This window comes from Phacochoerus africanus, chromosome 11 (genome assembly GCF_016906955.1).
Source record: "Phacochoerus africanus isolate WHEZ1 chromosome 11, ROS_Pafr_v1, whole genome shotgun sequence".
Classification (NCBI taxonomy): Eukaryota; Metazoa; Chordata; class Mammalia; order Artiodactyla; family Suidae; genus Phacochoerus; species Phacochoerus africanus.
The window spans coordinates 71,813,935-71,826,358 of NC_062554.1; the positions used below are offsets into that span (position 1 = coordinate 71,813,935).

Here is a 12,424-nt window from a genome sequence, read left to right on the forward strand (position 1 = left end):
ACCTCTGACCACACATGTAATCTACTTGTTTAAGCAATTCCCACTGTGGCACAGCAGAAACAAATCTGACCAGTATCCCTGAGGATGCAGGTTCTATCCCTGGCCCCACTCAGTGGGTATAGGATCTGGCATAGCTGTGAGCCATGGTGTAGGCCAGCAGCAACAGCTCTGACTCCTAGACTAGGAACTTCCATATGCCATGGGTGCAGCCCTTAACAAAAAAAAAAAACAACAAAAAAAAACAAAACAAAAGTTCATCCCTTCTTCGCAATTTTAAAAATACAATATGCTTTGTCTTGGGATAATTTTTTTTTTGTCTTTTGTCTTTTTGTTGTTGTTGTTGTTGATGCTATTTCTTGGGCCGCTCCCGCGGCATATGGAGGTTCCCAGGCTAGGGGTCAAATTGGAGCTGTAGCCACCGGCCTACGCCAGAGCCACAGCAACTCAGGATCCGAGCCGCGTCTGCAACCTACACCACAGCTCATGGCAACGCCGGATCGTTAACCCACTGAGCAAGGGCAGGGACCGAACCCGCAACCTCATGGTTCCTAGTCGGATTCGTTAACCACTGCGCCATGACGGGAACTCCATGTCTTGGGGATAATTTATTTTCTGGTATGCTGCAGCAGTAAACAATAGCACTCACGAACATTTTCAGGTGCAGACACAGCTTACTATGTATTTAATGCAAAGGAAGGGTTCCCTGCTACAGGTAAGCACATCTTTCAACCGTGGTTGCCCAGATCTCAGGGGTCCTTAGAAGGAGTCCAAAGCTAACAACTTTGAAGCTTGTCGTCTTATGTTACCTCAGAAAGATGAGTATTTAATAATAAGACATACTAAAAAATAATAACATTGGTGCTATGATACTTCATTTACAAACGATCAGAACCACTCGACAAGGGCAAAACAAAACCATTTAAATAAAAAATTTTATAATGGGAAATTCTAACTCATTGTAAAGCCAACAGATAAAACTAGAAACAAGGCCCAACATCTTTCTCAACACATAGTTACACCTCGAGGAAAGGCAAAATTATTCAAACCTACATTTTTTTAAAAATTATTTTTATTTTTTTAGGGTCACACTTGTGGCATATGGAAGTTCCCAGGCTGGGGGGTCCAACTGGAGCTACAGTTGCCAGCCACAGCCACAACCACACCAGATCCAAGCCGTGTCTGCGACCTACACCACAGCTCATGGCAACACCAGATCATTAATCCTCTGAGTGAGGCCAGGGATTGAACCCACAATCTCATGGTTCCTAGTCAGATTTGTTTCTGCTGCATCATGATGGGAACTCCTAAACCTACCATTTTAAATAGCTTAGAATACTGCAAGGTTAGGGTTTCTTTTAGAAGACAGACACCTGCTTGGCATAAAAGTTCTCTAGCAGTACTGTAGCTATATTGGGTGATGGTTTCTCAAATGTGTGTTTTGTACATTCAAAAGAAAGCACATACAAATACGACTTCAAAAAATTACGTATCTATCAACTGTCTGGCAATCGATAAAAGCTATAATGATAACGTTTAAAAAGTTTATGAAATCCTTATGAATAGGTAAGTTGTTTCACAAATACCAGGTAGGCCTTGGTCGATTCAGATAATCTTGGATCGTTGGACCTGAAGACTGGATTGGACCCCTTGATCTGGCCATTGCTATCGGGTTCATATAGGCCTTGAGGAAAAAACAAAAATTAACTCCATTAAGACAACCACTGAAAATGTAACAGTTCAAATGCTTACTCATCAAGCAATCTTTATCATAAAGGCATACAATGTCCATCTAAGCCCATAACAATCTGACTAATCCACTTTCCATCACAAAAATAAATTAAATGCTCTATTAAGTCTCACACGTTTGGAGACAAGTAATACTACTTCACAGAAAATGTGTTTCAACCAGAGATTTGATAAAATAATAATGATACCTCTTCCTTACTGTAAAATGGCTTGACAGTGCTTTTTCCTAAAGCTCAATAAAGTTCTCAGGGTAATAATACTATGCTCAATGGTAAATGAAGAACCTTGGTTTCAAAGAAGTTAAAAGCCTAACTCTAAATTCATTGCTTATTCTACTATATCTTGTATCTCAGGAAATATCATGCCATGCTGACAGCAATTTTATATGCAAATCCTTAATATCAAAAATTAAATTATACAAGGCCAAAAAAAGAAAAAATAAACAAGACTTCATCAAAATTAAAAACATTTGTGCATCAAATAACATTATCAAAAGACTGAAAAGACTATTCACAGATGGAAGAAAATATCTGTAAATCATGTATCTGATAAGGGTTAATATCCAAAATGCATGAAGAACCCTAAATTTCAACAACAAAAAACCCAAACAATCCAACTCAAAAATGTGCAAAAGACTCAAAAATTTCTCCAAAGAAGATATACAAATGTCCAACATGCACATGGAAAGATAATCAGTGTTACTAGTCATTAGGGCAATGCAAATCAAAACAAGATGCCACATCATACATATCAGAATGGCTATTTTCAAAACCAGGAAATAACAAGAATTCCTGTTGTGGCTCAGCAGATTAAGAACCCAACATTGCCTCTGGTAGAATGTAGGTTCAATCCCCATCATCAATCAGTGGCTTAAGGACCTGGCTTTGCACAAGGTGCAGCGTAGGTCTCAGTTGTAGCTCCAATTCGACCCCTGGCCAGGCAACTTCATATGCTGCAGGTGCAGCTGTTAAAAAAAAAAGAACAAGCATTGCTAAGGATGTGGAGAAATTGGGACCCTTAAGCATCACTGGTGAGACTAAAAAAATGGTGCAGCTGTTTTGGAAAAGTTTTTGGTGGTCCCTCAAAATGTTAAACACAGAACTGCCATATGATCCAAAAATCCCACCTCGAAGTAGAAACGAAAAAGAACCAAAACCAAAAGCTCAAACAGATACATGTACATCCATGTTCACAGCAGCATTATTCAAAACAGCCACAAGACGGAAATAATCCAAATGTCATCTATGGACAAATGGATAAACAAAATGTAATATATACATACAATGGACTATTATTCAGTCTTAGAAGGAAGTGAAATTTTGATACATGCTACAATACAGATGAAACTTGAAAGCATACTAAGTGAAATAAGCCAGACACCAGAGACAGATATTATATGATTCAACTGATTTGAGGTACCCAGAATAAGTAAACTCATAGAGACAGAAAGTAAGAGTTTACCAGGGGCTGGGTAATGGGTACACAGCTTCTTGTTTGGGATGATGAAAACAGTCTGGAAACGGATGGTGGTGACAGTTGTTCAACACTGTCAATGTACTTAATGCTGCGCTGAACTATACATTAAAGATGGTTAAAATGGTGAACGTTACATGAATATTTTTGCAAAATAAAAAACCCACAAAAATTATGTTATTCTCTGTATGCTCTCTTACTATAGCAGAAAAACACATTTTAGACACTTTTTCCAAAAACATAGACAAAAAAAAGCAGAATGTTTCCCTGTTAACAGTTGTGTCTAGCAAAAACGTGTTATTAGAATTCACTTTGGAACAGATATAAAATTCGGTTTTTAGATCAGTCTCAACCTCTTGATCCTATAACTCAGTTTTCCAAATTTAATTCAAGTCAACAATCATTATAAGAACTCTTGTAGGAGTTCCCACTGCGGCATGGCGGAAACAAATCCGACTAGGAACTATGAGGTTGCGGGTTCAATCCCTGGTCTCACTCAGTGGGTTAAGGATCCGTCGTGAACTGTGGTGTAGGTCGCAGGTGTGGCTCGGATATGGAATTGCTATGGCTCTGGCGTAGGCTCCGATTAGGACCCTAGCCTGGGAAACTCCATATGCCTCAGGTGCAGCCCTAAGAGGACAAAAGACAAAACAAAAAACAAAAAACAAACAAACAAAAACCTCTTCTACTTTTTATTTTTATATATAAATGAATCATATTTACTTTTTAAAGATATAATTTTTTACTTTTTGTTTATATAATGATTTTTATTTTTTCCATTAGTTGGTTTACAATGTTCTGTCGATTTTCTACTCTACAGCAAAGTGACCCAGTCACACACATATATATACATTCTTTTTCTCACATTATCCTCCATCATACTCCATCACAAGTGACTAGATATAGTTCCCAGTGCTATACAGCAGGATCTCATTGCTTATCCACTTCAAAGGCAATACTTTGCATCTATTAACCCCAGATTCCCAGTCCATTCCACTTCTTCCCCCTCCCCCTTGGCAACCACAAGTCTGTTCTCCAAGTCCATCAGTTTCTTTTCTGCAGAAAGACTCATTTGTGCCATACATAAGATTCCAGATATAAGTGATACCATATTGGTTTCTTTATGACTTACTCCACTTAGTATGAAAGTCTCTAGTTCCATTCATGTTGCTGCAAATGACATTATTTGACATTATTTTGTTCTTTTTTATGGCTGAGTAGTATCGTCTACTTTTTTTTTTTTTGGTCTTTCTGTCTTTATAGGGCCGCACCCTGCACCCTCGGCATATGGAGGTTCCCAGGCTAGGGGTCTAATCAGAGCTACAGCTTCCAGCCTACACCATAGCCACAGCAATGCCAGATCCTTAACCCATGAGTGGGGCCAGGGATCGAACCCGAAACCTCATGGTTCCTAGTTGGATTGTTTCTGTTGCACCATGACGGGAACTCCGTATTTTCTACTTTTTAAATAAAAAGAATTTGGTTGAAAATGACTATTACCAGGGTTGATGTTAAGGCCTAAAACCTAATACTTAACATGACAAAAGAAGTGAAAGGATACAATGTATTTGTTGCATTTTATTTACAAAATCTTTAAAAATGAGGGAGTTCCCATTGTAGCTCAGCGATTAACAAACCCAACTAGTATCCATGAGAATGAAGGTTCAATCCCTGGCCTCACTCAGTGGGTTAAGGAGCTGGTGTTGCTGTAAGCTATGGTGTAGGTCACAGATCCTATTTGCTGTGACTGTGGCATAGGCTGGCAGCTGTAGCTCTGATTCAACCTCTGGCCTGGGAACCTCCAAATGCTGTGGGTGTGGCCCTAAAAAAGGACAAAAAATTTAAAAAGTTGAAAAATAAACAAAAATGAAAAAATTTCCCACCTTTATAACAAATATAAGCTAAATATTTCTAGATTTCTCTGGCAGAATAAACAATATAAAACCACTATAAACAACATACTTAGAGCTATTCTCATTCAACTGGACTCTGTTTAATTACCTGAGATAAAAATGCTAAAACTTTGGAGATCTCGTCATGGCTCAGTGGTTAATGAAGCCAACTAGGAACTATGAGGTTATGGGTTCAATCCCTGGCCTCATTCAATGGGTTAAGGATCTGTCATTGCCATAAGCTGTAGTGTAGGTTGCAGATGCAGCTCGGATCCTGAGAGCTGGGAATCTGGTGTAGGCTGGGAACCTCCACATGCCGTGGAGCAGCCCTAGAAAAGGCAAAAAAAAAAAGTCTAAAACTTTAATTTTCTTAAAGGCAGGAATGAATGTTAGCATTCCTAAGGTCAGAGATGTATACAAAATCAAGGCTACATGTGGATATCGAATGCAACATTGAAGACAGAGGGATACAGTCAGATTTTTTACGTCAACTGTTACGGCATCAAATATTTTATTCAACTGCCCCTACTGAGAATTTCAATCAGTTCACGTGGGAATGACAACCAACAGATGCCACAATAGAGTAGTTGTTGGTCCAACCAAGGACACTGAAAATCACAATAACCAAAAGCAAATACAATGCACAAGCTAAAATCATCATTTTTAAAACAGGAATATAATATCTATCACCTCATTTCTTTGGTATCAAGCCATAATTTTAGCAGTACTTAACTGTAAAATATTTTAAGTTTCAAATTGTAAGAAGTGTTTATTTCCAAAGTTGTCAGTATATGTGAGGATGTTCAAAACATTATTAAAATAGGAAAAACTGAAAACACCCAAATAGCCATCAAATTAAGATTCATTAAATACATTATATTCCAAAAGTGAAATACTAGGTAACCATTAAAAAGAACAAGGTTGGAATTCCCGTCCTGGCTCAGAGGTTAATGAACCTGACTAGTAGTATCCGTGAGGACAGGGGTTCCATCTCTGGCCTTGCTCAGTGGGTTAAGGATCTGGCATTGCCGTGAGCTGTGGTATAGGCAGCAGATGTAGCTCGGATCCTGTGTTGCTGTGGTGTAGGCCAGCAGCTACAGCTCTGATTGGACCCCTAGCTTGGGAACCTCCATATGCCATGGGTTTGGCCCTAACAAGACAGTAAATAAATAAATAAATAAATAAAGAACAAGGTAGATCTATAGCTACTGACATGGAAATATGTCTAAGATTTCTCAGGTGAAAAGCAAAATCAAGTTGCCAAAAAAGAGATAACCATTTAAACAAATAACTATAATGTAAAAGGAGATGTCCGCTTTCACATTTCACACACTGGAGAAAAAATTTCTTAAAGTAACTTTAAGGAAAGAAAGGAAGTTTTTTTTTTTTTGTCTTTTTGCTATTTCTTTGGGCCGCTCCCTCGGCATATGGAGGTTCCCAGGCTAGGGGTCGAATTGGAGCTGTAGCCACCGGCCTACGCCAGAGCCACAGCAACGCAGGATCCGAGCTGCGTCTGCAACCTACACCACAGCTCATGGCAACGCCGGATCGTTAACCCACTGAGCAAGGGCAGGGACCGAACCCGCAACCTCATGGTTCCTAGTCGGATTCGTTAACCACTGCGCCACGACGGGAACTCCGGAAGATTTTTAAAAACAAAAAAGTAACTGCTTCACAAAGGTAAAGCTCTTTCACTTATAAAGCATCAATGTGAAAAATAATGCTCCTAACGTTAGGGGGTGGGTAGTTCAGCGTCAACCAAAATAAACTGTTTATGACTTAATCACTTGTAATACTGTGACCTTTTAAATCAAACACTTGTATTCATGTATAACTGAACTCTCTGTGGCCCCAAACTGCCCATGAGTTTGGGTAACAGAAAACAATTTGCCTTTGAGACTCTGGATGGCAAATTGGACTCAAGAGAAAAAATATGTGGGCAGGTAGGAAAAGAGCAAGGCAGTGAAACCACTAAGGACAAAACGTGCAGAAGTGCATTTGTTACTTTGATTACCCATTTTTATCTAGAGGATACATCTATTTTAGTAACAGTAAAGAACACGAAGGAAACTTCTAGCAAACAGTGGGCACAAAGGATGACCATCACAATTTTAAAAGCCCTTTACAAATCTCAAGGATTCAAATGTTCAGTGGAAAAAAGAAAAAAAGCTGCTCAAGAATGTACAATATGGAGTCAACCCCACAATGTAAACTAAGGACTTCAGGTGAAAGTGATGTGCTGATGCAGGCTCATTAACTGTAACAAACATGCTGCTCAGGTGTAGGAGTTGAAAGCAGGGGTAGCTGATCAGGTATTACCAGCAGTAGCATATGGGAACTCTCTGCACTTTTCTGTTCAATTCTGCCCTGAAACCAAAACAGCTCTATAAAGTAAAGACTCTTTTTTTAAAAAAATACTTTCAACCTGAAATTTATGGCTTTTTAGAAAGCAATTCTGTCCTCTTTAAAACTATGATTTTAAACATCAACATAAAAGGAAGAAAGTATTTTCAGAGGCAAATGTCCATTTTATTTAAAATCAAGTTATGATGTACTGAACTAAATATCAGATGACCCAAGGTATTTTGTGGGGTTTTTTTTGGCCCCAGTTTAAACAGTTCTATCTTCTCCTTGAGACTGAATTAGAGATCTATGTCTTTTAACCTCTTAATTTCCTCTTTTCCTTTCCACCTTTCAAGTGCATTTAAAATGTTACCAGAACACCCCGTGCCACAACAACACAGCAAGTAATAAGTAGAGCGACAGAGCCGCCCAGTTATTATCAAAATGCTCTAACACATGAAGCTAATTTGAAGTTTTTCAAATGCTTTTTAAAAGGATGTTTAAACCAACACTTTTTGCCAGCAAAACAAAACATCTTAGGCCTCTGCATGAAAATTGTACCCAAAGTCCATTGATTTTTAAACATTTAAGGCCTAAGGTCATTAAAACTTAACACCTTAAGCTCCAGCAGACCATTTCAAAACACCATTAAGGTCTGACCTACAGCCAGGAAAAGAGTAGAAAAAAACATTCCTCAACCGTGTAGTTAAAGTTCACCACTGTGCTTCCTAGACATCCTTGATTATGAGGAATATAATAAAAATTATAAAATTAAAACAAACATTTTGAAGATAGGAAGTATTTCATAAAAGGAAAGCTCCCTGAAGTTCCTGTTGTGGCTCAGCAGATTAGGAACCCAAGTAGTATCCCATGAGGGTGCGAGTTTCATCCCTGGCTTTGCTCAGTGGGTTAAAGATCCAACATTGCTGCAAGCTGCGACGCAGGTCACAGGTGGGCTTCCAATCTGGTGTTGCTGCTCAGTGGTTTAAAACTCTATCACAGCCAAAGCCTAAGAAGTATAAGGCTGCAACCTAAGCTTACTGCTAATCTCTTATGTTTACAGTCCATCCAATCTGATTCATAACCTGGACATTCCAAACCAAGTAGTCAATCATCTAGAATCCCTTTCTTCTACCTGCGCCTTGACAAAACGCCCTCTGAACTGCGAATCTCCATCAGATAGGATTTCTTACTTCTTCTGCCATCAGTTATTTCTGTGTATCTTTTATCTCATTTGCTACACTAAGAACTTTCATGCCAAGCACTTCCCTGGCCACCTTGCCTTTTGCAGTCTCCACTATTCTGCAAAATTATGAACAGCAATGATCCCCTCTTAAGGTGAAGAAACTAAGACTCAGAGAAGAAAAGCAACTTTATCCTAGGTCACCCAACTCCCGAGGGACTAAACCTGACATACCAGTCTGTGCCTGATTCCAGAGTCATGCCATTCATTCCCACACAGGGCCTAGCAGGGCGCTGGGGCACGAAGCCAAACGTTTCGATCCTGGTTCTCCAACGGGAGCCTGCCTGCCGCTCGAACTGGGCTCGGTGCAGGTTCCCGCACCGCCCCCGCGTAGGAACCGCGTCTAAGACCTCCGCGCCTCCATCCCACCTTGATGCACACGAGAATGGCGCGGAGATAGGGTGAGCGATCCCGTGGAGGCCAAGGGAGCAAGTTCTGGTGTATCCAAGGGCCTCCGACTTTGGACTCATTTACAGGAAGGAACAGGGGATCCTCGCGGCTCTAGAAACTGGGCACTGCTGACCCGAGTGCGGGAAGGAAGGATGCTGGAGAGCACTGCCAGAAGATGCGGCAGGGCAAACGGGGCGTAGAGTAAAAAGAGACGAGAAAGAAAAGGAAAGGGCACAGGGGGCCCAAAGGCGCCAACTGCGTGTGCGGCGCACGCGCGTCTCGGGCCGGTGCGGGTGGAGGGAGCTGGGTCTCCCCGCCCGAGGTCCGACCGCCGCCGCTCTCAGGCCCAGTTGGGAAGAGCGAGGGGTCCCGTGCTTCTGCCGCCGGGCCCTGTGTCGCCTCATTGTTTCCCCAACAGAGTACTCACCACCCGATTGTCCCGCTTTCCCATGGTGCCGAACCGAGCGCACAAGCAGCCAAGGAGAGACAGCAGGCCAGAGAGGATGCCGAAGCGGGCCGGACGCAGGTCCCTCCGCCAACTCCCCACCCGGTCCGGAGAGCGGCGCCGCGAGGACCTGGGGGCCGCGTCTGGCCACAGCGCCACCTACCGCCGCGGAGGAGAGACGGGCGCCCCCGCTTACCCGCGGTTCCCAGGGGTTTTCTGGGGATTCCTGTTCTGTACCATTCACCCGGTACAGCAGCCTCGCCAAGGCAGCTCATTTCCATTTGGCCTTAGATTGCTTTGCTTTCTTCTGTTCCTGGTGCGTTTAAATCCTCATTCGAGGGGATATAATAATTACTCCAACGCTTATTATGTGCTTAGCATAGTGCATATACTGGGGATAAAATGAGGACCAGGACCCCTCACAGAGCCCATCAGGTTGTGGGCCAGAAGACAGTGCTGTCGCACATATTGCTAAAGAAATTGCCTTTTAGGAGTTCTCGTAGTGGCTTAGCGGTAACAAACCCCGCTAGTATCCATGAGGACGTGAGTTCAATCCCTGGCCTCCCACAGTGGGTTAAGGATCCAGGGTTGCTGTGGCTGTGGTGTAGGCCAGCAGCTGCAGCTCCCATTCGACCCCTAGCCTGGGAACTTCCATATGCCGCGGGCACAGCCCTAAACTAAAAAAAAAAAAATAATAATAATAATTGCCTTTTAAATTCACTTCCATTTATCCATCATTCATGCATTCATTTCACACATTTTTTTTTTCCTTTTTAGCACCGCACCTGCGGCATAGGGAGGTTCCCAGGCTAGGGATCGAATTGGAGCTGTAGCCCCAGGCCTATGCCAAAGCAACACCCCAGATCCAAGCGGTGTCTACGACCTGCACCAGACAGCTCATGGCAATGCTGGAACCCTAACCCACCTGAGCGAGGCCAGGGATGGAACCTGCTTTCTCATGGATACCAGTCAGATTCCTTTCTGCTGAGCCAGGAGGGGAACTCCTCACACTAATTTTTGAACTTTTACTTGGTAATTCATTAACAGTGACTGGAAGCTGGATGTAGCGCAAGACACAAAGCTGATTAAGACATAAGTCCTACCTTCAAAGGGCCTGTTTATAAACTGGTAAGGGAGATAGATGCACTCAGGGCCAATTTTACTGCATGACACGTCATAATAATGTCAGCACAATACTAAAACTTCAAGGGAGATGTTCTGGGCTCCAGAGAAATTGTCATTATATTTATTATTAATGGAGCTGGATAAAGCTGGGCCTATCTCAGCACAATGTCATCAGAAAATAATTGATCCATTTGGATTTTTTTTTCCATATCCTGGAAAATGGCAATATGGGCTTATGTTCAAATATAAGAAAACTCTTTAAAATCATCTTTCCCAATTTCTGTCTCCCTCCCTCCCTCATGCTGCATTGCACAACAGATGATGTCAGCTCCTGTTTTATCTCTTGGAATTTTCCCAGACTCTCAGATGTAGCCGTTGGCGGTTCTATTCCCACTGAAAATTCATTCTCCTTAGTAACCCACTCTGCTTTTTACTGTAAATTGAGCCTCTAAGCTTTCATTTATCTTCCTTCTCCTCCATCACCCTTGACTTAAGTTGGGGATTCTTCAGCCAAAGACAGGCTTCTCTTTATTAGACAAAAGAGGAAGAGGAGAATCTGCGAATATTAAGCTTTTTTAATGGCTCATTTATAATGTTGTTAATATTCCAGGAACTTTACAGATATTATTTCCAACACTTCAGCATAAGCATTCTCTGTGGGAGAATATAGTTTTCCTCTTAAGCTCCTTGGCTTCTTACCTTTCATTTCCATTGGCTGGTTATACAGAGTACAGAGATTTTTAAAAATATAATAGTGCTATAGGTCAACAGAAAGGTTTGTATTTTCTGTAAATATCTCTCCCTCTGGCAATGTACACATCCCTTCCTCGATGGAGCACGGATCCCATGGGGGGGGACAGAGAAATGGGAAAATAACCTGTAGAAATGATGAAAAAGAAACCCAAAGCTATTGGAAGCTCATCTGAGTGGATTCTATAAAGACTGGGTCAGTCTTGGCCTTCTCAGGGTATAACTCACAGTGACTTAACAAGATTAAAGAATGCTTTATATAAGCTCTATACAAGCCTGATCTGCTAATAAACAAACTTTCCTTCTAGCTATGGACCTCCACACCCTCCCCAATATTCTAGGCGGAACCAAATGATTACATTCCATTTTTCAGATGAGAAAAACTGAGGCTAAGAGAAGCAGGGTAATTTGCCTCAGTTTCCAGAGCTAGCAAGTGGAGGTGCTGGGGATTCAAATGCAGGTGTGTCAACTTGAAAGTATGTGGTTTCCTTACAAACACTGCCTTTGCTGGGGCAGGGAGAACAGAGAAGTGGCATTACAGGCGGACTGTGAAGGTGGACAGACTTCCCTCAGAAGAACTGAAAGGGAAGGACATTCCAAACCTCCAAGAATGACGATTTCATATGGTTCAGCTTATTACATATTTATATGTATGGTATGTCAAGGAAAATTTCTGAAAAGTTTACACTCTACACCTCTAGGGTTGGTTACTTCAAATAGTATTTGTAAGCTGGGGGGCACAGGAATTTTTTCACAGTATCCCCTTCTTTCCTTTTTTTTTCTGTCTTAGCCACCCTGTGGTATGTGTATTTCCTGGCCCAGGGATCAGATCCGAACAGCAGTTGTGATCCATGCTGCAGCTGCAGAAATGATCCTTAACCCATTGTGCCAGGCCAGGGATTGAACCTGAATCCCAGCGCTCCAGAGATACCACTGATCCTGTAGCATCCCTCTTTTTTTTCTGATTTGTCTTACTTTATAAAGACTGCCCAACAAATCATCTCTGTCTCTGATTCC

General features: G+C 41.7%; 1 protein-coding gene across 2 annotated transcripts in view; it reads right to left on the minus strand.

Moving 5' to 3' along the window:
- The window catches only part of FAM133B (family with sequence similarity 133 member B), a 31,777-nt gene extending 22,126 nt beyond the window's left edge, over positions 1 to 9,651 (minus strand). The window contains exons 1-2 of one of the 2 annotated variants that reach the window (XM_047752665.1): positions 9,515 to 9,651; positions 1,584 to 1,681 (exon numbers count right to left, since the gene is read on the minus strand). In XM_047752665.1, the coding sequence (XP_047608621.1) occupies positions 1,584 to 1,681; positions 9,515 to 9,538 (122 nt within the window). In that variant the 5' untranslated portion in view covers positions 9,539 to 9,651. The other variant, XM_047752664.1, reaches the window with a different exon arrangement.
- Positions 9,652 to 12,424: the final 2,773 nt, after the last annotated feature.